At 41.3% G+C, this 24,423-nt stretch overlaps 1 protein-coding gene across 1 annotated transcript; it reads right to left on the bottom strand.

Moving 5' to 3' along the window:
- Positions 1–293: 293 nt before the first annotated feature.
- rc3h1b (ring finger and CCCH-type domains 1b) lies at positions 294–24,284 on the bottom strand. The gene is made up of 20 exons (XM_077555798.1): positions 24,117–24,284; positions 23,010–23,045; positions 22,638–22,914; positions 20,201–20,321; positions 16,108–16,347; positions 15,847–16,022; positions 15,486–15,686; positions 14,167–14,299; positions 13,894–14,012; positions 13,707–13,819; positions 13,364–13,603; positions 10,814–11,025; positions 10,336–10,733; positions 8,536–8,670; positions 8,260–8,415; positions 7,959–8,178; positions 7,730–7,872; positions 5,310–5,531; positions 3,156–3,259; positions 294–3,076 (listed from the first exon to the last, which is right to left on the bottom strand). Exons 3-20 carry the CDS (start codon positions 22,866–22,868, stop codon positions 2,920–2,922), a joined length of 3,321 nt encoding a protein of 1,106 aa, XP_077411924.1. The 5' UTR covers positions 22,869–22,914; positions 23,010–23,045; positions 24,117–24,284; the 3' UTR covers positions 294–2,919.
- Positions 24,285–24,423: the final 139 nt, after the last annotated feature.

Raw genomic sequence — 24,423 nt, 5'->3', positions numbered from 1 at the left:
TTTGCATAAGAGGGAGACAAATATTAACATATGTATACATTTTATCTTGGCACAAAAAGCCATCAAGATGAATAATCTGGTCATAAATTGAAGATGCGGTAAGTATGTATATCGTCGCTATGTGAAAAACACTTAAGTCCTTTTTTTTTCTTCCCTTTTTAAATTTTTGGGGTGAACCTGAATGCAGACATCCCAAAAACGTATGAATTAAAAAAAAAAAATGGACTTGTGTTTTTCACATAGCAGCGACGTTATGTTTTATGGATGTATTTGCAATAAAGCGAGAACAACAGTCAAGAGTTAGCAATCTCATTTAATCTTTTCCCCCTAAACTCGGAATCACTGTAGTACATAAGTTACATTTTGTGTCAAATTTCACAGGTTCACCTCTTTTTTTTTTTTCTTCCTCAAACTTCCAGTTTGACCTCTTGCTCGTATCAAACAAACAAACAAAAAAGCAGATTGTATTATACAAAAATGCAAACCAATTTTCACACAGTGAATTCTCTTACAAAGTCAAAATGGCGTCGTAATGGCTACATCCACATTGGAGGAAGATAATTCTAGACATTCCTTAATGGAGTATAATATACATATAAAACTTTTTTTTTTTTTTTTTTGCTGAAATTAAACCTGTACCATAATTTAAGAGATCTTTTTTTCTTTAACAAGGGAAGCAATCATAAAAAAAGCTATTTGCAAATTCTGTTGCCCACAAAGTCGGGGAAATAAAACGCGAGCGAGCCTCAAACAGCGGTAACAGAGCTCAGTGGTGAATTTAAAAATTAAAACAAAACCAAAAAAATTGGGGAGTGGAGGGTTTGAAATGGATTCTCTCATTGAGGGGGCAGTAGGCAGCAGTTCCACTCGGAAACATCAAATCAGCATCTCTTGCTATTAAAAGCGACATTATCCCACCTTAAAGGGGTTTGAAAAGCAGTCAGGCAGACTTTTTTTTTTTTTTTTTTGGTTGACTTGCACTTATGATGGAAAAAGCTCAACAAAGAGCAAAAAAAAAAGTTGACTGAATGTCACCCAAGTTCTCTTGCAGTTGTCGATTAAGACTTGCAGGTCAAAATTTCCTTGAAAAACAAAAACATTTGTTTTGGCAGTATCGCATTATTTGTAATAAGGACGCCGCGTCATCAGAACTTTGATGCTTTAATATTTCAAAAAACCAAAGAGGATGGTCCGAGGCCAGCCTTTTAAGTCAACTTCCTGAGTATCCTCATAAAGGGGCGGGGCTTAACGCTTTTCTCATTTTCAACCTTTACAGCACAACTTGAGGGGCAACGAAAATAAAAGTGGAGGAAAAACTCAGGGTAACATTTTTTTTCTACAATACAACTAACACACACAACGCTCCATTTACGTCTCCCAAAAGCATATTTTCCTCCCCCCCAAAAAAAGATACAGAATTGTTTTTGTCTTCTTCGGAAGCATAGTCTTATCTTTGTTTGAACACAAAAGATTTAAGTGAACACACGTCAAATGCGCACAGAAAGTCCTTCGTCTGGGAAAGGATAACGTCTGTGTTGGCAACCAGTGGACAGAAACAATAAAAACGTCAAAAAAAAAAATGCTGATTCTAAAGTAGAGATCATTTAATATAAATGCTGAGCGAGTAGAATAAGAGGTGGCACGTTAATAGTGCTTTAGTATATTAAATGTATGTATACATACTGGTATGTATAAGTGAGCGGGTGTACCTAAACGATAAAATGTGGCGGTTAAAAGCGGGCGGGAAGAGATCCGGGCGGACGCAAACTCCGATTGCGACCAGTGAACGGAACGACGGGGCGCTCGAGTGGTGGCGGTGGTGATGATGATGACAGCGCCGGTGAGGAGCCGCCAAAAAAAACACAAAATGCAGCAGTAAAATATTTCCCGAAAAATGCCCCCAAAATCGTAAGGATGTAAAGCATGAAAAGAAGACAAAAAGGAAAAAAACAAAAAAAGGGAAGGCAACTTCATAGAAGTCATGCGAGCACGTGACGAGATCATCCCAATGGGGAGCTTTTTTTTTTTTTTTTTTGCGAGTGGCCAGACGAGAAGCTCTGAGGAGGGAAAAGCTCATCAACCTGATGCAGGAGGCGGCGGCCGGCCTGAGGATGTGCAGCCATTTTGTTTTGTTTGGAGTACAATATTGTGAGGAAGAAGCACATTCCCTTATGAAGAAAGTTGCAATCTTTAAAACAGAATGCTTCCATTCAATATTTAATATTATTTATGCAAAAAAAAAAAAAGACATCAGCAGAGTCCATCCTAAAAATGCATCAATTAAAAAAAAAAAAATCAAAATAAAATAAATCATATGCTTCTTGTTGCGTTCAGGTGGCTTGCTTTCCCTTCCCAGACCATCTGGATCTGTGCAACCACTTTTGTTTGTTTTTCGATTACGATTCTGGGGGAGGGGCGGGGCCAACTTGCATGCTGCTTGCCTCAGTAACCGTTTGGTGTTTTTTGATCTGCACGTCATGTGACATGAATCTTGACTTTTGGGGGAGGGGGGGGGGGGTCAGATCCCTTTTGAGTGCCACTGTCACCATCACCACACACAGTTCCTCTTCCTGAATGTGAGCCTTGTTACGTCTGGAAATTCAAAAGGGGGGTTGGGGGGGGATAGAAGGAACAAAAACAAAAACAAAAACACACACAAAGAAATGTTATCATAGGCCCTGGTTTCCAGGCAAGGAAAGTCATTTAAAATAATAATTAAAAAAAAAAAAAGCTCATTCACAGAACAAAAAGAAAGAGAATCATATCACGGCAGATACTGCTCATCTTCTAAATAGAATCTGTGTGTGTGTGTGTGTGTGTGTGTGTGTGTGTGTGTGTGCGTGCGCATGCTTTTCAACAGAGCATCTTCTGTGTGTGTATGTGTGTGTGTGTGTGTGTGTGCGTGTAAGTGTGCACTGCTTAAGAGCAGGAATGGACGACCCCGTTCTTCTGCATTTCCGAGCCCGTGCCGACCGGCTCGGAACACAGGCTCAGCGTCGACGTCTTGTTTGCCAGCGACAGCATGGACCCGCCCACCGCGCCGTCTTGCAGGCTGCTCGAGCCGTTGGACACCTCACTGCACACATCGGCGCAAAAGCCGCCGTCACGGGACAGAAAGCATGCGAAGAATAGCAGCCAGATGCGGTTCGACGTACCCGAGCGCAAGGGAGATTTCCTCCAGGTGAGTCTTGTGCTCAGGTTGTCCGTTCTCGACCGATTTCATCTTGTACTGTTGGACCTCGTGGGCTACTTGGTTCTCCTGCATTTGGAAAGAAACATTGACACTGGGGTCATTGCTGGTTGTTGGGGTCACACTCCAGGGGCTGATGGAACTACCTCAATGTCGTCACCCTATTAACTCGTTCACTGCCATAAATCCATAAAAAAAAAAAAGATTGTTAAAAATTCAGGGCATCAGGCGGTTACATTTTTTAATAGAAATTAATCGCATGATTTCACTAGTTAACTCACGATTAATCACAAATTGTATATTTTCTAAATGTACAATAAAAAAAATTCTAGGTTTTCATACTCTTGTTAACTCTCTGACTGCCAAAAACGTTAAATAACGTTTAGTAAAATCCTATGGAGGAGTGCCAAAGACGTTAAAAGACGTTTGTTTCAAAACAGAGGTGAAACTAACTATTTTCTATTGTTGATTACTGAAAAACGGAAAAAGGTAGAAACAAACTTTTTTTTCTGATGAAAGATGAGAGTCCAATCTTTCATTTGGTAGTATGTGTGTTTCCATAGTCCAAACACATAATTTTCTATGGACCTTGAAAGATCAGTCAAAATGCTTAAAATCGGCTGGCACCCACGGCGTCCCTTTTCTGAAAACGTCTGGCAGTCAAAGAGTTAACAAAAGTGGAAAAAAAAATGTTAAACTAATAAAAATTGTTCAAATTAATTTTTGACATCTATAGCCGTCAATGGCAGTGAATGAGTTAAGCATGAAATAACTAGTGAGTCTTGCGATTAATTATGATTAAAAAAAATTAACCGCCTGATGCCCCGAATTTTTAATAATCTTTTCTTTTCTTGTTTTTAATTCATTCATGGGCGAAAGATGGCCGCTTTTCTCCTCCGTCTGCTCTGAGTCAGCGGCTGTTGACTTCCTGCAGCATTGGCCCGCCCACAGCACCATCTGATTGGTTGCTCGTGCAGTGCTAACAGCCAATAAGCAGTAATTAGCGGCTATTAGCCCGCGAACTAGCAGTTAGCTCGCGGATTAGCAGCTATTTGGGAATTAGCGTGCGGGTGAACGGTTAGCCCACGAGCTAACCGTTAGCTCGCAAATTAGCGGCTATTAGCCCGCGAGCTACCTGGCTAGCTCGCAATTTAACGGCTATTAGGTTAGCCCGTGAGCTAACGGTTAGCTCTCGGGCTAACCTAATAGCCGTTTTTTAGCGGCTATTTGGGAGTTATCCCGGGGTTAGTGTGCGAGCTAACAGTTAGCCCGCGAATTAGCAGCTATTTTGGAGTTGGCATTATAGTTGGTGCAAAAGCTGACGGCAAACAAAAAAACTTTAACATGTTATAAATCACAAAAGCTGTTTAATAAACATGTCCTTGAAGGCATTTAAGCAGTCGAGTGCTGGAGTTTTTATTATTTTATTATTAAAAAGTTTGACACAAACACCAACTTTGACACCACCTGCAAATGTATATCGGCTTCAAATATCGGTTATCGCCCTCCCTGACTGCCAATAATCGGTATCAGTATCGGCCCTGGAAAAAGATCGGTCAATCTCTAATCAAATTAGTTACTTAAAAAAATAAAAAATTTAATGTGAAATGTATACATTTAAACAACTCAAAATTAGTATTAATAAACATTTATTTGATTATGCCACTTTTTAAATTGTGGAGTGTAATTGAAATTGAAATTGATTACAAATACAAAAGGCTAGCAGTTGGATACACACTTCTGAAATCATTCGATATCATGACTGATATTCATTCATGTGAAGAACCCGCTCACGTCGGTAACCGATTAAATATCAATAAGCAACACTTTTTTCTAGAAATCTCCGGTAGTGTTTGCGTGTTCAAATGATCACTTGTGCAACACTCCAAGAAAATCACAATGTCTCATCACTGGTGAGCTTGTTGAGAACAGGCCTGCAGGCTACTCATGAGGTCCTTGGGGGAACGCTAGAAGACGCTAGCGACAATTTTTATCCTTTGCCTCCCAACTAATGATCGCGATTTCAGAATTTCTCCTACATTTGAATAGATTTTGATGATGAATCAGTCACCAGTCGAGGAAAAAGCATTTTGAATTTCAAAGTTGAAGGTCTCCTCACCATGGCCATCTCCCGGGTGCGTTTTCCAATCTCTCTCTCCACCTGGTGGAGCTCCAGGCTCAGCTGCTCGCTGGAGACTGCCGCAGCACCGGCGCCCCCTGTTGGCCACTTGGGGGGCTGCTGGGACTGAGCGGCGGCGGCCGCCTGAACTTGGCTGCTGGTCACCGGCGGGCCTGCTAAGGCACTGGCGTCTCTCGGCAGCAGTAACGGGTTGCTGGCAGACTGTCGACGCAAGAAGCAAACGTTTGCAAAGGTCAAATCATACGCAAGCTTCGCCAAAACATGACCAGGAAATAAACTTGCAAGTCATTGAGGACGGACCGGGACCTTCGCAAACAAATGACGGTGGCCCTCGCTGGCCAGATAACGTTTGTGCTTCTTCCATTTCACTGTTGAGACACAAGTGAATATCGTCGCATCTCCACAAGCATATTTTCGGGAACTAGATTAACTCATTCACTGCCATTGGCGTAAAAAAATTACTATTTCTATTAGTTTAACAATTTTCCCACTTTGTTTAACAAGAGTATGAAAACCTAGAAGATTTTTTTTTTATTGTACATTTAGAACAGATATCAAATTTATGATTAATCGTGAGTTAACTGTGATTAATTACAATTAAAAATTAGGAGCGTCAGGCGAATAAAATCGTAATTAATCGCATGACTTTACGAGATAACTCACGATTAATCACAAATTTTATATCTGTTCTAAATGTACAGTAAAACAATTCTAGGTTTTCATACTCTTGTTAACAAAAGTGGGAAAAAAAATGTTAAACTAATAGAAATAGTTCAAATGAATTATCGACGTATATAACCGTCAATGGCAGTGAATGAGTAAAAAAAAAAAAAAAAAAATCTTCTATTCTAATTTGGACTGGTTTGTAAAATTAGCAGACCCACATGGAGGCTGATCAATAGTATCAATTGGTGAAACAAATATGAACTTGAGCAAATTTGAATGTCGGTTTCCAGTTCCCAGAATGCATTGCGTGGCACAACGCATTTTAAGTTATGAATCTTTGTTACCAGTAGTTGAATGTTTGTCATATTGAAAGGGATACGTGAATCATTTCACCCTTTTCAGCAATAAAAAGTTCATACTTATTTGTCATAAAACACATTTTGCCACTTGCTGTTGACTGAAAATGACATCACAGGTGCTCGCGGCTCACCTGTTGTCTGGGTTTGATCATGTGATGTTAGCAAACTGAGCCATGATTGGTCATCACCTGAGCCACGTGATGTCATCTTGTGTGTGACAAAATGCCTTTTTTTAAAAAGGTATGCATTGTACATGAGAAATGATAATCAAATTAAATATAGACAAATGTTACACATTTGGGTTTGCACTACGAATGGCAAATGGTACTTGATTTATCTAATAGCGCTTTTCCACCTTACAAGGCGGCAGGCCCTCAAAGCGCTTTACATTCACCCACTGATGACGCAGCATCAGGAGCAACAGGTGGGGTCGAGTATCTTGCTCAAGGATACTCCGGCATGGTCTCAATGGCATGGGATCGAACTCACAACCTCTGGATTGGGAGACGATTGCCATACCACTGAATGAATTTGTTGTTTTTTCTTTACACAAACCATGACAAATTCCTTGCACAATTTAAAAGAAGGTAAAAAGAATCGGCAAAAATCTGCAATTTAGCCGATAATTCTTGAAGGGCTATAATGGGCTGATTTAATCAGGCAGCTGATTAAGTCGGTAGGGTTGCCCATTTGGAGTCGCCATTATCGCTTTCAATTGTTGTATACGTGACTTTGGCTTGATAAAGACGAGGGCTGGGCGATATTGCCAAAAATTAAAATCTCAATTTTTTTTCAGCCATTGAGGATGATTACGATTTTAATCAATTTTCATCTAATAAACCCAACAAACATTTACTTTAAAGTAACATTTATTCAAAAATTATTCCTGTGCAAAAAGTTCAGACAAACAATAATGTATAGTGATTCTAAAACAGTTTTAACATAAACTTAACATTTATAGTTTGTGCTTAAATGCCACAATGAAGTAGTTGGTAGCTATTGTAAACATGTCTTGTGAAGCACCCATCCAGCATTCTGCCACTTGTGCAAAATTACAATTCACAAAAACATTTGAATGGCACAGAACATAACAGTTTTTAATAATCCACAAGACAAAACTCAATTTAGCAAATGTTCAATGATTCAATTTTAAAAACTACAATTAATCGAATTAATCAGATTTATTGCCTGGTGAGTGACATGGGTGTCAGCAAATGAGTGACGAGTGACTTGGCACGAATGCGTACATAAATATTCTTATGACGTATTTGTTTCCACATCGTGCTGTAAATGTCATTTTTGTCGTGAAAGATTATTTAATGTAATCGGTGATTTGAATTGTTCTGTAGTGGCTTGTGCAGACAAGATGTGTACCTCCATGCTTTGCATCTGCGTCTGTTGGTTGATCTGCTGGTTGACCTGCTGCAGTTCAATCTTGAGCTGTTCTCTGTCTTGGGCCGTCTGGTGCGAGGCGTACGACGTCGCGCCCCATCCCGCGTGGCTCCCATACGTGTATTCTGCCCCAACGCAAATCGCACGTCAAAGCGAGGCTGACAACAAACTTAATTATGTGCTGAGACAGTATTGATTTTTTTTTTTTTACCGGCCATGGACATGTGTTTGGAGTTTGGATTCTGGGGCGCCGAGACCAACGCTTGGACGGGGCCGGTCTGGTAACCCGTCTTGGATGTCCGGGAGATGGCGCCGAAGCGCGAGACGGTGGGTTGGGGACCAAAAGGAATAATGGGGTCGTCGTCCTTCACTTCCGCACCCCTGCGAGGGGCCTCAAGTGACGGTTCCCTCAGAACCTTGGCGTCCACATTCTGAGAGGAGATATGAAGGTCAGTCAAGTTGACACATTTGACGCCTTTTTTTTATAAATTGCGTTTGTAGAAAGAACTCACCATCATGTCCATGGCACCGGAAACCAAAACGTCTTTGGGTTTGGCATCCTTGGTGCCGATGTAGGAGCTGATGGTGTCACATGACCACGGAGAGTATTGGCCAGCGTAGTCCGGCTCTCGGCATTTCCCGATGCTGCTCGAGCTCTCGTCGCCATACTGAAGACGTACACACACAAAAAAATAAAAAAAAATTATTACAGGTGAATATGACCTCATTCCCGAATATCTTCATAGTTGGATGCGTGTCCATAGTTCGAGACTGGAAACGGTGCTGACCTCAGGAGGGTAGTCGCTGGGAAACGGGTGCGAGAGAGTTGGGGAGGCGGCAAAGGGCGGAGGGGAGATGACTTTCCTTTCCTCCAGCTGGGAGAGGAGCTCCTGGCGCCGGCGGTGGAGATAATCCAGACTGGGCTGCGACATGGAACGAAAAGGGGGAGGAGCTCAAGTGCTTTATTGAACGATGACATGCGGTCACACTAGTTCATCGTGGGTGGGGGGGGGGATACCTTTCACAATAGGTGACCATCCTCAATAATGAAACCATTAAAATAATAATAATGAAACCATAAAAAAAAAAAAGTATTTTAGGGACATTCAATAACACAAATTTTCAGACTAATATCAATGAGTATTTACATATTTCAATTACATTTGAATAATTGTGAACAAGACTGTCTTTTTGACATGTGATTATTCACTGATGTGTTTAATGGCTGCAGTGTAAGCGCCAACTACTGGCAAGGAAGATAAGTATCTGTGGGTGGTATCAACATTCTTCACAATGCAGATACTACATTTTTAATTTTAAAAAGGGTTAAACTGTCTAATTAACTTATTCACTGCCATTGACGGCAAAAATTCATTTGAACTATTATTAGTTTTAACATTGTTTCCACTTTTGTTAACAAGAGTATGAAAACCTCGAAGAAAAAAATATTGTACATTTAGAACAGATATAAAATTTATGATTAATCGGGAGTTAACGACTGAAGTGATGCGATTAATTACGATTAAAAATTGTAATCGCCTGACGCCCCTCATTTTTAATAATCTTTTCTTTAGAAAAAAAAAAAGATTATTAAAAATTTAAAAATTGAAGTTTTCACACTGTTCTTAACAAAAGGGTAAAAAATGTTGAATAGAAATAGTTAAAATGAATATTTGACGTCTATAACCGTCAATGGCAGTGAATGAGTTAATTAGACAGTTTTACCCTTTTTAAAATGAAAATTTTCACCTTTTAAACCCATTGTATATGTATTTCAACTAGGGCTGTAACCAACAATTTTTTATAAAGGATTAATCTGTAAATTATTTCATTATCGTCTTAAAAGCACATTTTAACTTCCATCCGGATTTAAAAATATGTCAAATCAGTTGAGAATATGCACAAACGATTACGACTCAGCTCCTGCTTTGGTCTGAAAAAAGGCAAAAATATCAAAGTAAAAGCAGATGTTTGGGAAAAAAATATTGAGATTTTTATGTAATTTAAACATTAGATTTTATTTCATTTAATAATATTGTGGCGTGTCAGGAGAGATTATTTAATGTTTGCCTGAATAATCCGTTTTATATATGAATTTCTGTTTTTATCTTGGGACATATAAAGTTCGATTGTATTCTATTCCAAGAATTTGGACAATTTTAACCTCATAAAGGACTAAAACAGTCGGTTATCAAAATATTTATCTAGCACTTTGAGAATCAATTAGTTCGATTAACCACCGCACCTCTAATGTGAACACAGGAAAAAGTTTTATTTGTACATTTTTAATGTATTTTTTATTTTACCTATTATTGTATTTTACTATTTTATTGACTGCTTTTATTTTTATAATTGGTTTTACTAGATTGTATGTGTATGATAATGTGCGGATTTCAATGTGCAGCACTTTGGAAAAACTTGTTTATAAAAATGTGCTATAAAAATAAAGTTTGGATTGGATTGGAAATACAGCACAGCATACATGAAAACTCAAAAACAAAAAGATTGCTCAAAGAAAATGATAAAGCCTGGACAAGAATGATGAGTACGGAGACCCTCATAAGGACAAAGGATTCCAAATGTCTTACCTTGACGTAAGCCCTCATGTGTTGTGAATGGGCTCCTGGTGGGTAGTAGCCTTCTGGTGGGTATCGATCCCGCACGCTGGCTTCCGGGTGGTACATGGAGTTTGCCTGCACGGCCGATTGTGGGGCGACGTCCAGTGGCGTGGAGCTGATCCGGACCAGACCGTCCCTCTGAGACGGGTACGGCTGCGGGGGAGGCGGCGGGCCAGCGTAGGTCCCGTGGCGGTGTGATGGAGGAGGGTACGAAAAGGGGGGGCCCGAGTGGTGGGCCTGGTACGGGCGCTCAGGTGGGCCATAACCAGGGTATGGGTCGTGGTAAGGAGGTACCGACTCGCTCGGGGGTGGAGGGTTCCGGATGTAATCGCGAGAAACATACTGTGGTGGCTGCTGGTACGGGTAACCTGAAAAAGGAGGGAAAAAAAGTCAATTTCCGGAAGCAACACAGACGAATGTTGCATCATCGTGGTCGGCTGAATCGTACCAGGGGCATACTGTGAGGGCTCATACTGGGAAGCGGAAGGTGGGGGGCGCGTGTCAGAGTAGAACATCTCGGGGAGTTGCTGCTGGGGGTACACGGGCGAACCTCGGGCGACGGGCATTTGCTTGACGCCAGAGAGATGCTCGGGGGCCATCCGGGGGTGAGCCATGGCGTGAGGTGGCAGAGGCATGCCGGTCTTGGGCACGGGATCCAGGCTAAGCAGAAGATCAATGGCAAAATCACATTAGTGGGTCAGTTAACATCCTATTCAGCTGTCACTCGTGTACAAGTATTATGAAGACTCGCTTTTCTCGATACAATCCAGAGTTTGACGGTGGCAATTTTGATTTTATCTAGTTTTCTGATTTCAAATCAGAAAACTAGATCAAATCAAAATTGACACGATCTAGTTTTCTGATTTGATTCAATCAAGCTTCAGTACAATATTCACTTTGTACTGTCATACCAGGGGGCTTCAGACGGCCCCTAAATGAGGCATTTTGCCCCCAATTTTTTTTTGTATATAGATGCAAGATTGTAAACAGGCCGGGTTTACATGGAGACTTTATTCATTCCGATTGAAATCATTCAGAACGAAGATCTCTGGTCACCTGTTTACGTGTGACGTGATCCATTCCGATGATATGCTCCCCCGTTTAATCAGATCAGCCCCGCACGGCCATCGATCACGTGATTTATAATGGAGTTCGTTCGTCATTTAGCACAGTAGTTGTGATAGTGTTAACACTTTTATTGAAGCAACATCTTGATAAAAAAAAACAAGTTTCAAGTATTTAATCCTGGAGAACCCACGGGGTCAAATTCTGCTACTCAAATAACAAAGACCTTTTTTTTTTTTTTTACAAATTTAACTTGAAAAGTTCAGAGTGCCACTTCTGACCCCTGCATGGGGCCATCTAGTGGATGAATATTGCACGTACATGAGCCAGAGTGGTGGTGACAAGATGGCTGGCAACATGCTGTTTTGTTAAGCTGGAAATCAATCCAAACAAAAGCATCTTCTCAGCAAACCATCAGATGGTAAAATTGTGTTTTTTTTGTTAATCTATTTCATATCATGTTGCAGAATGCCTAAGAGTATGTTTTATATATATATTTTGATAAATTAGCAACTCTGAGCTAGTTAAAAAAAAAAGGGTTAAAATTGAAAAAACAAGTATTTTGGTGTTCAGTGAACTTATACCAGTCATTTAATGTATAATTCATAATTTTCCAAAGAAGAAAAGGGTTCTTGGCTTCTCCAGGGTTAAAAACAAGTTCTCCCCTCGCAGACAAGCTCTGGGGAGACGCCGCTAGTTGCTCTCCCTTATGTGGTTTCAGCCAGTCTTCTGTCAAAATTAATACTGTACGCTAAAGCACTTTCGTGACTGCAATTGATATTAGTTAGCCATTAGCAATTAGCGTCTCCATCTTCTGTTTTCTCTTCTTGCTCGTTTAGCCGCATACATAGCTACTCCCCCACAACTGACTTTTGTGATAATACTTTTTAGAAGTGTAGTTTAAGGATTATTTATTCGAGAGCATCCGCACCACGCAGCTCATAGCTCAGATAAATAAGATAGCTCAGTGACTTGCATTCCCCCAAGTTTGCGAGCAGCCTGGAAAGCAAAGCACTGACGATGGGTGTCTATGCGACGTGCGTTTTTTTTGAACCCTCAAAATATGAACCTGTCGTCCCCGACAGGAAAACACGCATATTTTTCAAAGCACTGTAACTCCTGAACTCCAACAGCTTCTGAAAAGCAAAAACAGGCAGACTGCTATAACTGTAATATCTAAAGCAGGGGTGGGCAAACTCGGTCCTCAAGGGCCAAGAGTCCTGCAGGTTTTGGAGGTTTCCCGCTTGACACAAATTGATTCCAATTAACAGGTTTGTTATCAAGCTTATTGCAGAGCTTGCTGATGAGCTTATCACATATCAGCTGTGTTGGAGAAGGGAAACATCCAAAACCTGCAGGACTCCGGCCCTCGAGGACCAACTTTTCCCACCACAAAATTCTAAAGGTTAAACCACTTTGGAGCGGATTGGTTAGCGTGACCTGCTCACAAGTAGCAGGATGCCACTTCTGATTGGTGAGGCGGGTGGGATAAATGCACTGGCGTTAAAAAGAAAGAACAATTTTTAAAAAAGCACTTTTGTGTGGTCTAAGATCACAATTTTGATCCCAAAAATATAAATTAGTGTTATGTTCAACGTTGTTTACATCCATGCTCCCCCTAGCAGTGCTAAAAATGCATATTTCCAGTTCATGTAAAGCTGCTACCCCAAAACAGTACACAGTAGTTACATTGTATACTCCAGGGTTTCTCCCAGTATTCTTTTTGAAAACATTGTTCACATCTTAAAAAAAAAATGGTCATAAGACAAAGCAAAAAAATATCATCCAAACGACAATATTTTAAAATGTAAATTAGTCACAGAAGTCCGATCTGCTGTATTTGTAAGAATCACTAAGCATTGACAAGATGTATTTGCCAGCTTAGTGCACTGCGCATGAATGAGATCCGTCGTCTGGGGAATTCTCTACTCACAGATCAGGTGGTGATCCCGGAGCACTCGGATTCCCACCGTCCATCTTGAGGGGCTTTCGCAGCAGTTCGTACGGGACGGCGTCTGCGCCGCGTGCGATGAGCTGGGGCAGGGAGTGTGCGACGCTGCCGTTGGTGAGAGGTGAAGGCTTCCTGGTCACGGCCACGTCAAGAGGAAGACCCTCTTCCGGCCCCCCTGAACCAGGGAGGCGAGCTGCCAAGCGCTTATTCATTTTTCGATACCTAATGAGTTAAAAACACAGGGCGGAGGTTTAAATGCTGCTTTCTTTGGGTAAGCCGCCAGGGAAATCAATGTCAATTGAAGCAGAATGAAATTGAAACTAACTTCTCCAGTTCTTCCTGAGAGTGAGCAAAGGTGCAGCTCGCTCCACGGGGACATCCGCCTTTCAGTTTCATGTCACGACACATGTACGTCTTGTACTTGCTGTGCTGAGGAGGCTACAAACACGGTTGACGCTTTTTATTATGAGTAGCAGACAAGCAATTTGATCAACTGACGGATAGAAAACTACCTGTTGGGGGTCGGCTCCTTTCTTGCTGTGATTCTGGATGAAGTCCACGAGGCCGTGCACGACCGTCTTCACCGCCACCAAGCCCTTCTCTAGTTGCTCCCATGTGGGAGGGGGCGCATCTGGGTGTGAAATGAGCAAAGCCGGGATTATGTTTCAATATTGCAATTTCATACCTGAACAGTTTTCAACAATTCAGCTCACAGCTCAGCCATTGGAAGCCCTTTTTTTTTTTTGTCTTGCTACATAGTTGGAACGCTTTGGCTCGCTTCTTACCGGGGCTGGGATCGATGTTGGCGAGCAGTTCAAGGTGAGGCCGCAGCCTGTTAAGGTTGGCCGGGTCTCCAGTGCGCTGCAGGGCAATCGTGAGCTCTTGGACACTCTGGGCAAAGGATGCTGGGGTCTGCAGCTATGTAGGTCACAGGAAGTCAACGCATCAGTGCTTTTATGCTTGGCAGGATTCCTTACAAAACACACTTGAAAAGCGTGTTGGAGATTACGACAGCGCTGTGAAAAAGTCGTTTTGCCCTTCTCAAATTTGTATTTGTAATTTGTGACGTGCTAACTAGTCAGCCACCGTGCCGCCCTAAATGTATTAATTGTACATGAAAAGTAAAGAAGTTATCAAATTAATTCTAGACAAAATATCAACTTTTTACTGCTGAAAATTGCTCAACGAGTCAAGAATCCCTTTAAACATTTCTTGACAATTATTTTATATGTGACCTCATTAGTCTAAACATGACATTCTGATTAACATTGCACTTGTGGACTATGAGTTATGACGCAAAATCCAGACGTTTTTATCCATCTCGGGAGGGGGGGGGGCATTTTGCCAATTGCTGTCGACTGAATATGGCATCACAGTTACTCGGGCAATGACCAATCACAGTTCGCCTGTCTTTTTTAAGCTGAGCTGTGATTTGTTGTTACCTGAGACCTGAGCAACATTGATGTCATCTTCAATCAACAGCAAGTGGCAAAATGGCCGCCCCCAGAGGGATAAAAACAGATGGATTTTGCTGCTCAACTCATAATCCACTGACGCAAGTTTAACCAGAATACCATATTTAGACCAGTGTGGCTGCATAGAATATATTATTGTCAAAACATATTTTTGGACTTACTTCCTTTTTAAATCTTTATTATTTGTGATACTTTCTCGTCTGTTGTAGTTAACCAGTTCCTAACCTGGCGCTTTACTTTCTCATTTCTTCATATTCCACTAACGCAATATTAACCAGAATACTATATTTAGACTAGTGGGGCTGCATAGAACATATTGTCAATAATTTTAGGGGAGGTTGACTTCCCCTTAATGATCAAACAAATGCAAATATCAAACCAATGTAAGTAAACATAAAAGGCTTAAATACTAAAAAAAATTATAAATGATGATTTTGTAAAAAAAAAAAAAATCTGCAACAAAATGCCACAATCCAAAGCAATTCAAAAACAGATGAGATATAAAGCCACTGACATCAATTTGCCGAGATAGCGAACCACGGTGAGAGCCATTACCCATAAATGGAGAAAACATGCAAATAAATACGAATTTCCAAAGGGTCAAATACTTGCACCGCAACGGAACGCACCTTATCTATGATGGACTGCATGTGTGACTTGTGCGACTGATCCCCATATAACAGAGAAGACCACTGGTCGGGTGCGATGCGCAAGCCGCCCTCCATGGCAATTTGCACAATCTGAGAGTCGTGCTCGCGCCGCAGCGCCTCGTAAGTGCGGAACTCCTCCTTCAGTTGCATGAGGGATGAATCTTCATCACGTTTTGTCACCTAAGCAGCCAAACAAAAGAATATAGACATTTTGTTTTTTTAAATGTCTGTTTCTGGTATTTAGGATTCTGAAAATATTCACTGGTCCAAAGAATGATGCTCAAAGAGACAAATTGTTATTATAAAGCAGAAGCAGCACATAGCTGTTCTTCCGGCGTACCTTGAAGCAGGAGGCCCTGTAGAGGAGCTGCACCACATGGCCTATGCTCGTCTTAGACGCCTGCGGAAAGCGAGGTTCGAGCCTCTGGACGACAAACAGAACCAAAACCTTCCTGGATAGAGCAGAGCCGTCCTCCAGAGCGAGGAGGACCAGTTTCAGGGCCTCTTCTTGCATCGCTTTGAGAAATGATAAAAAAAGAAAAAGAAATGAGTCACAATTTCAAAGTCGTCTTTACTGAGCGGTCTCATTTGCGGAATCTACCTGGGCCAAGAAACTGACAGCCGCGCGCACGGACAGCGGCCCACAGGTTGGAGGACAACTGCTGGGGGTTCTGATGCTGCAAGATGAGCTCGGTGACCGTCCGCTCGCCCAGAGAGCGGGCGGCCCTCATGGCCCGGACGCGGCCCTCCTCCTCCACCAGCTGGCAGTGGACGAGAGTGACCAGTTTCCTCTGCATGGGTCGACTCAGCATACTTTGGGCCGTGCTGCTCAGACCGACCCCTGGTGAGAAAGCGGGCCAAGAGATCAGTGGCTGACTTTCCAGCAACATTAGAAACGGCAACTTTTGAAGCACCTGTCAAACGTCACCAGCACTTCCCACCTACTGCATTTGTTGTTTTATTTGCATGTATTTTTTGTGGAAGCCATATAATGCTCTAAGATTTCTCCCCTCGCGCTGCAGAGCGCTCCGAGATACCAGCTGGGCACCCCCGACCGCCCCACATTCCTCCCTCCCGTCCTACATGTTAAAGTCTAGATATTTGTTTTTAATGTCTATACCATATGCTATAAGCTCGCGTTTTTTTTTGTTTTTTTTCTAAACCAGGCTTTTACGATGCTCCCTGATGGAACATGGTGAGAGCCTTGACCTTTTTCCTCCCCCACTTTTTTCTCCCTCTCGCCTCATTTTTAGTCGAAGATCTCGGGAGCCAATAGCGACAAGGTCTTCCTGCCCTGTTTGGGCATTGCTTTTTTTTTTTTCATGCATCTTGGACGGTTTGATTGCTTTTTTTTTTTTCATGCATCTTGGACGGTTTGAGCCCGTTAAGTGTAATTTCTCTACTTGTGCAATAACATTAAATTTGATTTTGTTCTGAAATTTGATTCTGATTGAAGTATGTTCACATGAGAGACTAACTTCTTTGTGTTGGGGAGGAATTAAATTTAGCCTGGATTCGAAGTCTAAGGATGGAAGTTACAGAGTCTTTGCCAAATATACATGAACACTTCCAGTCCTTGAAAAACAAATCTGTAAGCCTATTATTTTTAAGGTTATAGTTGATAAAAATGTTTTGGGATCTTAGTTTGTGTTAAATTTAAAATGTTGATTATTAATATACGTTATTAGTAGGGGTGTCAGGCGATTACATTTTTTAATTGTAATTAATAGCATGACTTCAATAGCAACTCATGATTAATCACAAATTCTATATCTGTTCTAAATGTACAATAAAATATTTGTTTCTTTATTGTTTCTAAGTTTTCATACTCGTTAACATAAAAATGGGGGGGGATTAAACTAATGGCTACATCTTTTAATCATTGATGCAGGAATTTCATAATCAATCATAAAACAGAGTTAAAATTAAAACAATGTATTGTACTGTAAAAAATGAGTGTAATATGGATTTGTGTTGGTCATTTTTCTGCCACTAGATGGCATAATTGCATTTGTAAGACTGCGACAGCTCAGTGCATTTTTAAAAGCTAGCTCATCTTTAACATGAACATTTTGCCCATTTGTGAAATTGTAATATACAGTTTGATCCCAATTTCCACCAATATATGCATTGTTATTAACTCTTTCACTGCCATTGACGTTTATAGACGTCAAGTAAAAACCTACGGAGCACTGCCAATGACGTCTACAGACGTCATCCAATTTAAAAAAAATAAAAAATTGAAACGGGTGCGGGCAAGGCTTCCGGAGCTGTGGTGAAAGTTTCCAGACGGTCTGTTGTGCCTAATGACTATTTTTGGCCCCTAGAGGGCAGCGATGACTTTCTTTTGACAAGATCGGGTGGGCGTCAGTAGAGGCGGAGCTAGAGCGTCGAGCAGGAGATGAGAATGGAAGACAAAGGAAAAATCGCGGCTGGTCGCAAGGAGCTCACGCCCGAGCCGTTTTTTTCAAAGACCAAAAGCATCGCTGAAAGAGCACATTGTTGACGACGATGATCATCATCGATGATGAAGATGAGGGTGGTGACTCCGTGGTTGGGAAGCATTGACGCGGCAGTAGAAGACGTTAGATGGAGCTAGATGGAGGAGGGAACGGGCAATGGCGAGCGTTTGCAAGCAGCTCTACACTTACAAGACGAAAGGCACCGACCAACGCTAAAATAGTACATTGATGACGACGATGATCATCATCGATGATGATGAAGGTGAATCCGAGCTTGACGGCGAAATTGGAACCGCTGACGCGGCGGCTATGACGGTGTCGTAACGCGGAACACAACCGAGCACGCACAGGCGGACGTTCGATCGGACGACGGAGAGTGCCCCGAGTCCAATGCATATTCATCGGAGGAAGTGTGTACAGTCTGCTACTTGCTTTTTATTCCCCGGAAAAAAAGGCCGTCAAGAAAGTGTAACGTTTGCACGCAAAACGGACCAATGCGAAAGTGAAAGTAAACTGTTGTGCGAGTCCTGGCGTCTCCTTGCACGCAGGAGAGCGTTACAAAAGGAAAAACTGTATTTGAAACATCCACATAATTGTAAGTAGTACCACAGTTGCACACATTTGTAAATAGTTTGCGAAATTGTTTTGTCAAATTGTTACACTGTTGAATGGAAATAAACGTATTTTGCAATCAAAAAACACTTTTTCATTGTTGGTGAAAGCGTTTTACAGAAGTAAAGCACTATTTAGGTGTTTGTGGCATCATTCATGGACAAAAAGAAGTGTACAATTCACTAGAGTGCATGAAATAACATCGTTTCACAAAAAATACGGAATAAGGTAGAAACAAACTTTTTTTTTCTGATGAAAGCTGAGAGTCCGATCTTTCATTTGGTAGTATGTGTGTTTCCATAGTCCAAACACAACATTTTCTGTGGACCTTGAAAGATCACTCAAAATGCTTAAATCGGCTGGCAGTGGGGACAACCCGTTTCTGAAAACGTCTGGCAGTGAAAGAGTTAAATGTATTAATGCAAAATTTTGACATGGACGCGTCGGCTGGGTTGCAACTGGAATCCCCCCAGTACAGGCTTTCCAAGTAAGGGGCGGGGTCATTAATCGCGCGTAAAGAATAAAAAAAATTGTGGTGTTAAAAGAACTTTAAATTAACTCAAAATGAACGCACTAATGTTTACACCACTAGTTATTAGAGATATTTAATTTTGGCTGATGATTGATTGATTGGTATCAGGGACAGTACATATTAATAAACATTTCCGTATATGCTAGAATGAGCCAAAAGGCTATTTTTCATCTGCAGTCCCGAGACAGATCGTAAATGTCACCCTAGTAAAATGTACTTGTGGTTGTCCACTTAACAGTTCATAGTTTAAACAAGGCCAGGGTCAACATTGCACAATCATTCATCACTGTCTATTATAAGGACTTGGCAGCATCGACTTCTGCATTTCAAATTTATTACACGCCAAGTTGGTGAGGTAAGCCTAAAAAGCACATTTGCTGTCGTTCACACACTAAACGATACATTAACCACCATTGTGGAACGTTGCATGAATTTATTTTTACATTATTTTCACCAAACTGTCAGCATATGCTGGCATTTTCCCGCCTTTTTTACTATAAAAAGCACCAACGCTGGAGGAGGTAAACCCGTAGTCTCCAATGGCCGCGGTGGGGTACGCTCAATGTTGTCTGACAAGTTTTTTTTGTTTTGTTTTAAATGGCACAACCAGATGCTGCCGAGTATGACGACTTGGATCACAACATGCCATTGCAATGCCATCACAGATAACCATCATAGTGGCAAACAGAAGGAAATCATATTTTTGGAAACAACGGGTTTTATTACTTTACACAGCTGAGCTGCCAACTCAACTCCGATCAACGGGCAGATCCATGCCGTTACATAATCGTTAAATGTTAGTAGCTGTGCTTTAGTGGAATAACAACGCACCATTTGAATGACTTATCTCATTGCAAATCACACCCATGATGATGCCAGCTTGTGGCCAAACAGCAGCCCGGTCAATAAGGATGTCAAAATCACTCATCACATGCGCTAATTGGCGTGAGTAATCGGGGCGGGCATGCGGCTCAACCACACGGGTGAGTAAATGCACAATGTGGTGGCGAAACCAGTGATACTGTATTATTATTGTATTTCAACATGAGAAGCGCTCCTCAAAGACGAACGAGCACGTGTTGAAGTACCTCGTGTGTTGCTGAGGGGTTTCAGGTAGAGGGCCAGCTCCTCTACGCACTGCCTCGCCTCCTCATAATGCTGCGAGTCCTCAGGACTGCTAATCAAGGCAACTGGCTGAGCCTTCGGAACCTGCGCACAATGACAGGGAATGCAAAAAAAAAAAAAAAAGGTCAACAGCAGAATGAGATGAACGAAATAGTCATTGACACACTAAATAATACACCAACTGACAAGTTTGTAAACGGAAAACTCGGCGCTATCTAAAGTATGTTGTCCCTTGACCCACTAGAAATCAAAGTCACTGAGAAAGATAATTGCCTCCATTTTTGCAACACAATCATTTATTGTACAGAAACATAAGCATTGCTTTCGCTTTCCTGTTTCCTGTAGTTCTATGATTGTAGTCTGTGTACCGACCACACCACTATCATCATGAGAGTTAAAAGAAAAAAAGCTGCTGAAATCATCAAACGCTCATGACTTTGTCACATGTATGGATCTTTTAACTGTCATCACCCATTACAGCGTTAACAAAGACCATATAAATATCTAAGAACCATTTCTATTTCCGGCCGTTCCTTTACAGCAGTGCCGTTTTCAATTCAAGGCCTAAATTAGAACGTACTAAAAACATCAGCCATTACCATATCAAAAATCAAAAATCCACCCGCTTGTCCTCATCAAGGTCATAGTTGCTTACTTGTTCCTAATGAAGCTTCAAAATCTTATTTCATCACTCAAGCAAGACATTCATAAACTATTGGGGACTCTTGTCAGACAAAGTCATCTTGATTTTCTCATATTGCAATACAGTAAATCCTCTAATGTCAAACCCTTGATATTGTTGAAAGCCATTCTAAAACCAACCATCAAAGAACCATTCGATAACAAAGCCGCACCAATGAGCAGAAAGCCTTTTTTGACATTGCTGTGATTCAGTGACCAAACACTGCCTAATCTTTTTTTTTTAATAGGAACAAATTGGTGGTTGACAAGCAACTCTGAAGCCGACTGTAAAAGAACTTTTACACTAAGTAAATTTGTCAGTAAATAGTTTTCCCGATTATTGTTATTATCTTTTTAATAAATAGTACATAAGTCTGCAAAGCAACAAAGACCACGTCATAAGAGAACAGCATGGCCAAACAGATCACTAAATTTAAAAATGTGACACATTTAAATGACTTACCATTAAACAGTGGTCTATAAATGTGGATTATTTTGAAACAAGCAAGTCTTCATGTATTGCCAAGGGATCACCGATTCAAGGTGATAGTGCTCGGTCACAGAACAAATTTAATTCCTCAGCGGGGCTGAACAATTTTGAAAAAATATTTTAATTTCAGATTTGAGAATTTTTCCCCTCTCAATATTGCAATTGCAATTGAATGCGTTTATTTTTAAGGTCCTTTAAGGTCCTCTTCCCACAATAAGAATTAGTTTTATTGTTTTTGTTCTTACAAATTAGTTACGCTTAGGGGTGTGAATTGTCTAGTACCTGGCGATTTGATTCGTATGATTCATAGGTCACGATTCGATTAATCCCGACTCAAATCTATAAATTGATTGTGATTTTTTTTTAAGACTAATCAGTAAACTTGTACATGTACACGATACGATACGATATACTTTTATTTTCCCCGTGGGGAACTTTTTCCTGGACTCCGTCCAGCTGCAGTTTACAATAAAGAGAAAACAACAGACTCGAAAGAGACTGTAAGATTTGTATGAAAATGTATTTATTTATCTGAAAATTCAGGCTTCTAACTGAGCCACTGCATTTAACAAAAAGGTTGCAGTCTGTTTCATGTTTGAACAGCACTGAAATCTAATATTAAGGCTCAATGTTCCATTAATATAATATTCTTCCATGCTTAATGTGTGAATCCCAACCCTAAGTAAGACGTTTTGTTGAATATTTCCATAAAAAATTGATGTTTAAAAATCTATTCGGCCACATATCGAACCGATTTGAGAACTGTAATATCGCGATATTGTCGAATCGTTTCGAACCGATTTGAGAACTGTAATATCGCGATATTGTCGAATCGTTTTTTTTAACACCCCTAGTTACTAAAATAAAAGCAAAACAAAACTTTTTACAGTTTTCTATCTACTATAAAACAAAAAAAAATGTTTATCTACTATCACCTTGCTAACACTTTTAAATGTTTACTACATCAATTTTACCACATTCTACCAAGCAAGTGTGACATAAACCTAAATAACCCTCAAGTCAGATTACAACAATAATTCAAACAAATTTGTGGCTTGTTTTTTTTGCCTTGTGCTGCATTGCTTGAATTTGATGGATTTTTCAGCCCTACTCCCAAATCTGCATTGCCTTTTTGACACATTTTTTTACTTGAGAGTTTGCCATGACTTTCCAAATAGAAACCGCGTGCCCTGAGCAACACTGCAATAAAGAGCAAAAAGGTGTCCTACCTGGCCTCCCACCAGTTGCAGCAGGGCCGTGTTGACAGGCAGCTGCTCGATGTCCGTGCTGATGGCCGTCTGGTCGAAGGGACAGGCCTTGCGGTGCAGCTTGTTCAGGCACATCTTGCAGACGGTGTGTCCGCAGCCCAAACTGATGGGCCGCCGAACAGTCTCCTCAAATGTCTGTGTGCAGATCGGACAGAGCAGGAACTCTGTCCACTGTGGCGCTTGAACTGGCATGATGATTATATGTGGGTGGGGACGAGTGCGTGCAAATGTGTATAAACTAGGACACAGAAAAAAATAGAATAATAATAATAATATATATGAAAGATTCCACTGGAATCAAGAATTGTTTTCTTCCGAACTAAATGTTCTCACACATTGTGGATTTTGGGTCACATCACACGATGAATACTGCAGGGGGGAAACAAAAAAGAAAAGAAAAGCCATTTTACTGTCAGGAAACATTGCAATGCATTTACATAGTGTCAACATAAGACCCAATAATTCATACTCACAACATTTAATTAGCAAATCCTTGCACTATTTTAAACGCTACGTTGACGTAAAGGGGATTTTTTTTTTTTTTTTTTGCTGCTACTTGAGCATTCAACACCATCCAAACAAAACTCCAGAGGTAGTCAGGTATCCCAAATGCAAATCCGAAGAATTGTGAGCAACTACCGATGTGGGTTCGAGAGCAAACAAGCCCAAAACAACTGCTTATGTGGCCTACTTAATCGTGCGGCTCGCCACTGAGGCTATGGACAAAGGGTGCTTGAATTAGCTAATAGCCTGTCTACGCTATCCCGAACTTGTTGTGTAGCTGACGTTTGCCAATAGAATTAAAGTAGCATTAAGCCGCAAGCATTCTTTGATTGTAGGCTCCAGTTGCGTGCTGTCGTAACTATCGTGTCACACGTACCGAGACGGTAACTGATAGAAAGCTCGCACTCAGCTGATTTACGGGCTGCAAAAGATGACTTGTTAGCATCGCCAGGCTAATGGGTGGCTAAGCGAGCTAGCGTCGGGCCAATTGATAACTTAAGTTACTTTCTTAATTACATATATCATCGAGAGGTTATGGCACGGGCATTTTCTTGCCATTTTGACGGATTTATCCCGTCCTCATTGGCTGTGGGCGCGTTTTAATCAAGAAAACCGTAGACGAAGCAGCGAAAAGTGAGGCTAGTCGGGAGATTATGTAACACAGGGAAACCACACATCCAAAATGGCTTGCGATGTGTATTTACTGTTATATTAACCAGATAATAGAAATCATGGGTAAGTGGTTTAATTACGTTTTGGAGACGCTGCGAATAGAAAATAGTCAGGTCGCAAGGCTAAAGGGGGGGGGGGGTGCTAACATGCTAACGAACAAACACAGGCTAGCGTTCCGAGTTTCTGCATCGCGAATGGCACTAAAGCAAACACACAGCTTCCAGAAACCACGCGAATATCCACCGCAACGGCGCCGCTACTCACTCATTCCAAACGCCTTGGAAGATGTTCATCTTTTGTTAAGAAAATGCGATATTTCCTTGCCATGTCGACGGCGCAGCGCAGCCGCTGCCGAGGTGGGGGTTTGTCGGGGAAGGGTGTCAACTCTACGGGGCGAGACCAGACGGGGCTAGCCGGTTACAGCTAGCTGGGGCGCGTGCGCGCGCGCGCGCGTGAACGTCAATGAGGTAAGGGCTCCCCCTAGTGGCGAGAGGCTGCACGTTCGCTCGAGAAGGAAAAAAAAGAAGCCCCAAACAAATCACATCTGGAGATGCGCGTGTGTGAATGTGCG

Source organism: Vanacampus margaritifer, chromosome 2 (genome assembly GCF_051991255.1).
Source record: "Vanacampus margaritifer isolate UIUO_Vmar chromosome 2, RoL_Vmar_1.0, whole genome shotgun sequence".
NCBI lineage: Eukaryota > Metazoa > Chordata > Actinopteri > Syngnathiformes > Syngnathidae > Vanacampus > Vanacampus margaritifer.
The sequence above is the reverse complement of the archived record's forward strand: the minus strand, read 5'-3'. Positions and strand labels throughout refer to the sequence as shown.

What these genes read in the sequence shown, in the direction of transcription:
- rc3h1b (XM_077555798.1), bottom strand. Translation starts at nt 22,868, where the DNA reads ATGCCAGTTCAAGCGCCACAGTGGACAGAGTTCCTGCTCTGTCCGATC. An exon ending in ACAGGGCCTCCTGCTTCAAG is followed by an intron (nt 15,687 to 15,846) that starts GTACGCCGGAAG and finishes TTGGCTGCTTAG; the next exon opens with GTGACAAAACGTGATGAAGA. An exon ending in CCGGGATCACCACCTGATCT is followed by an intron (nt 11,026 to 13,363) that starts GTGAGTAGAGAA and finishes TCTTCTGCTTAG; the next exon opens with CCTGGATCCCGTGCCCAAGA.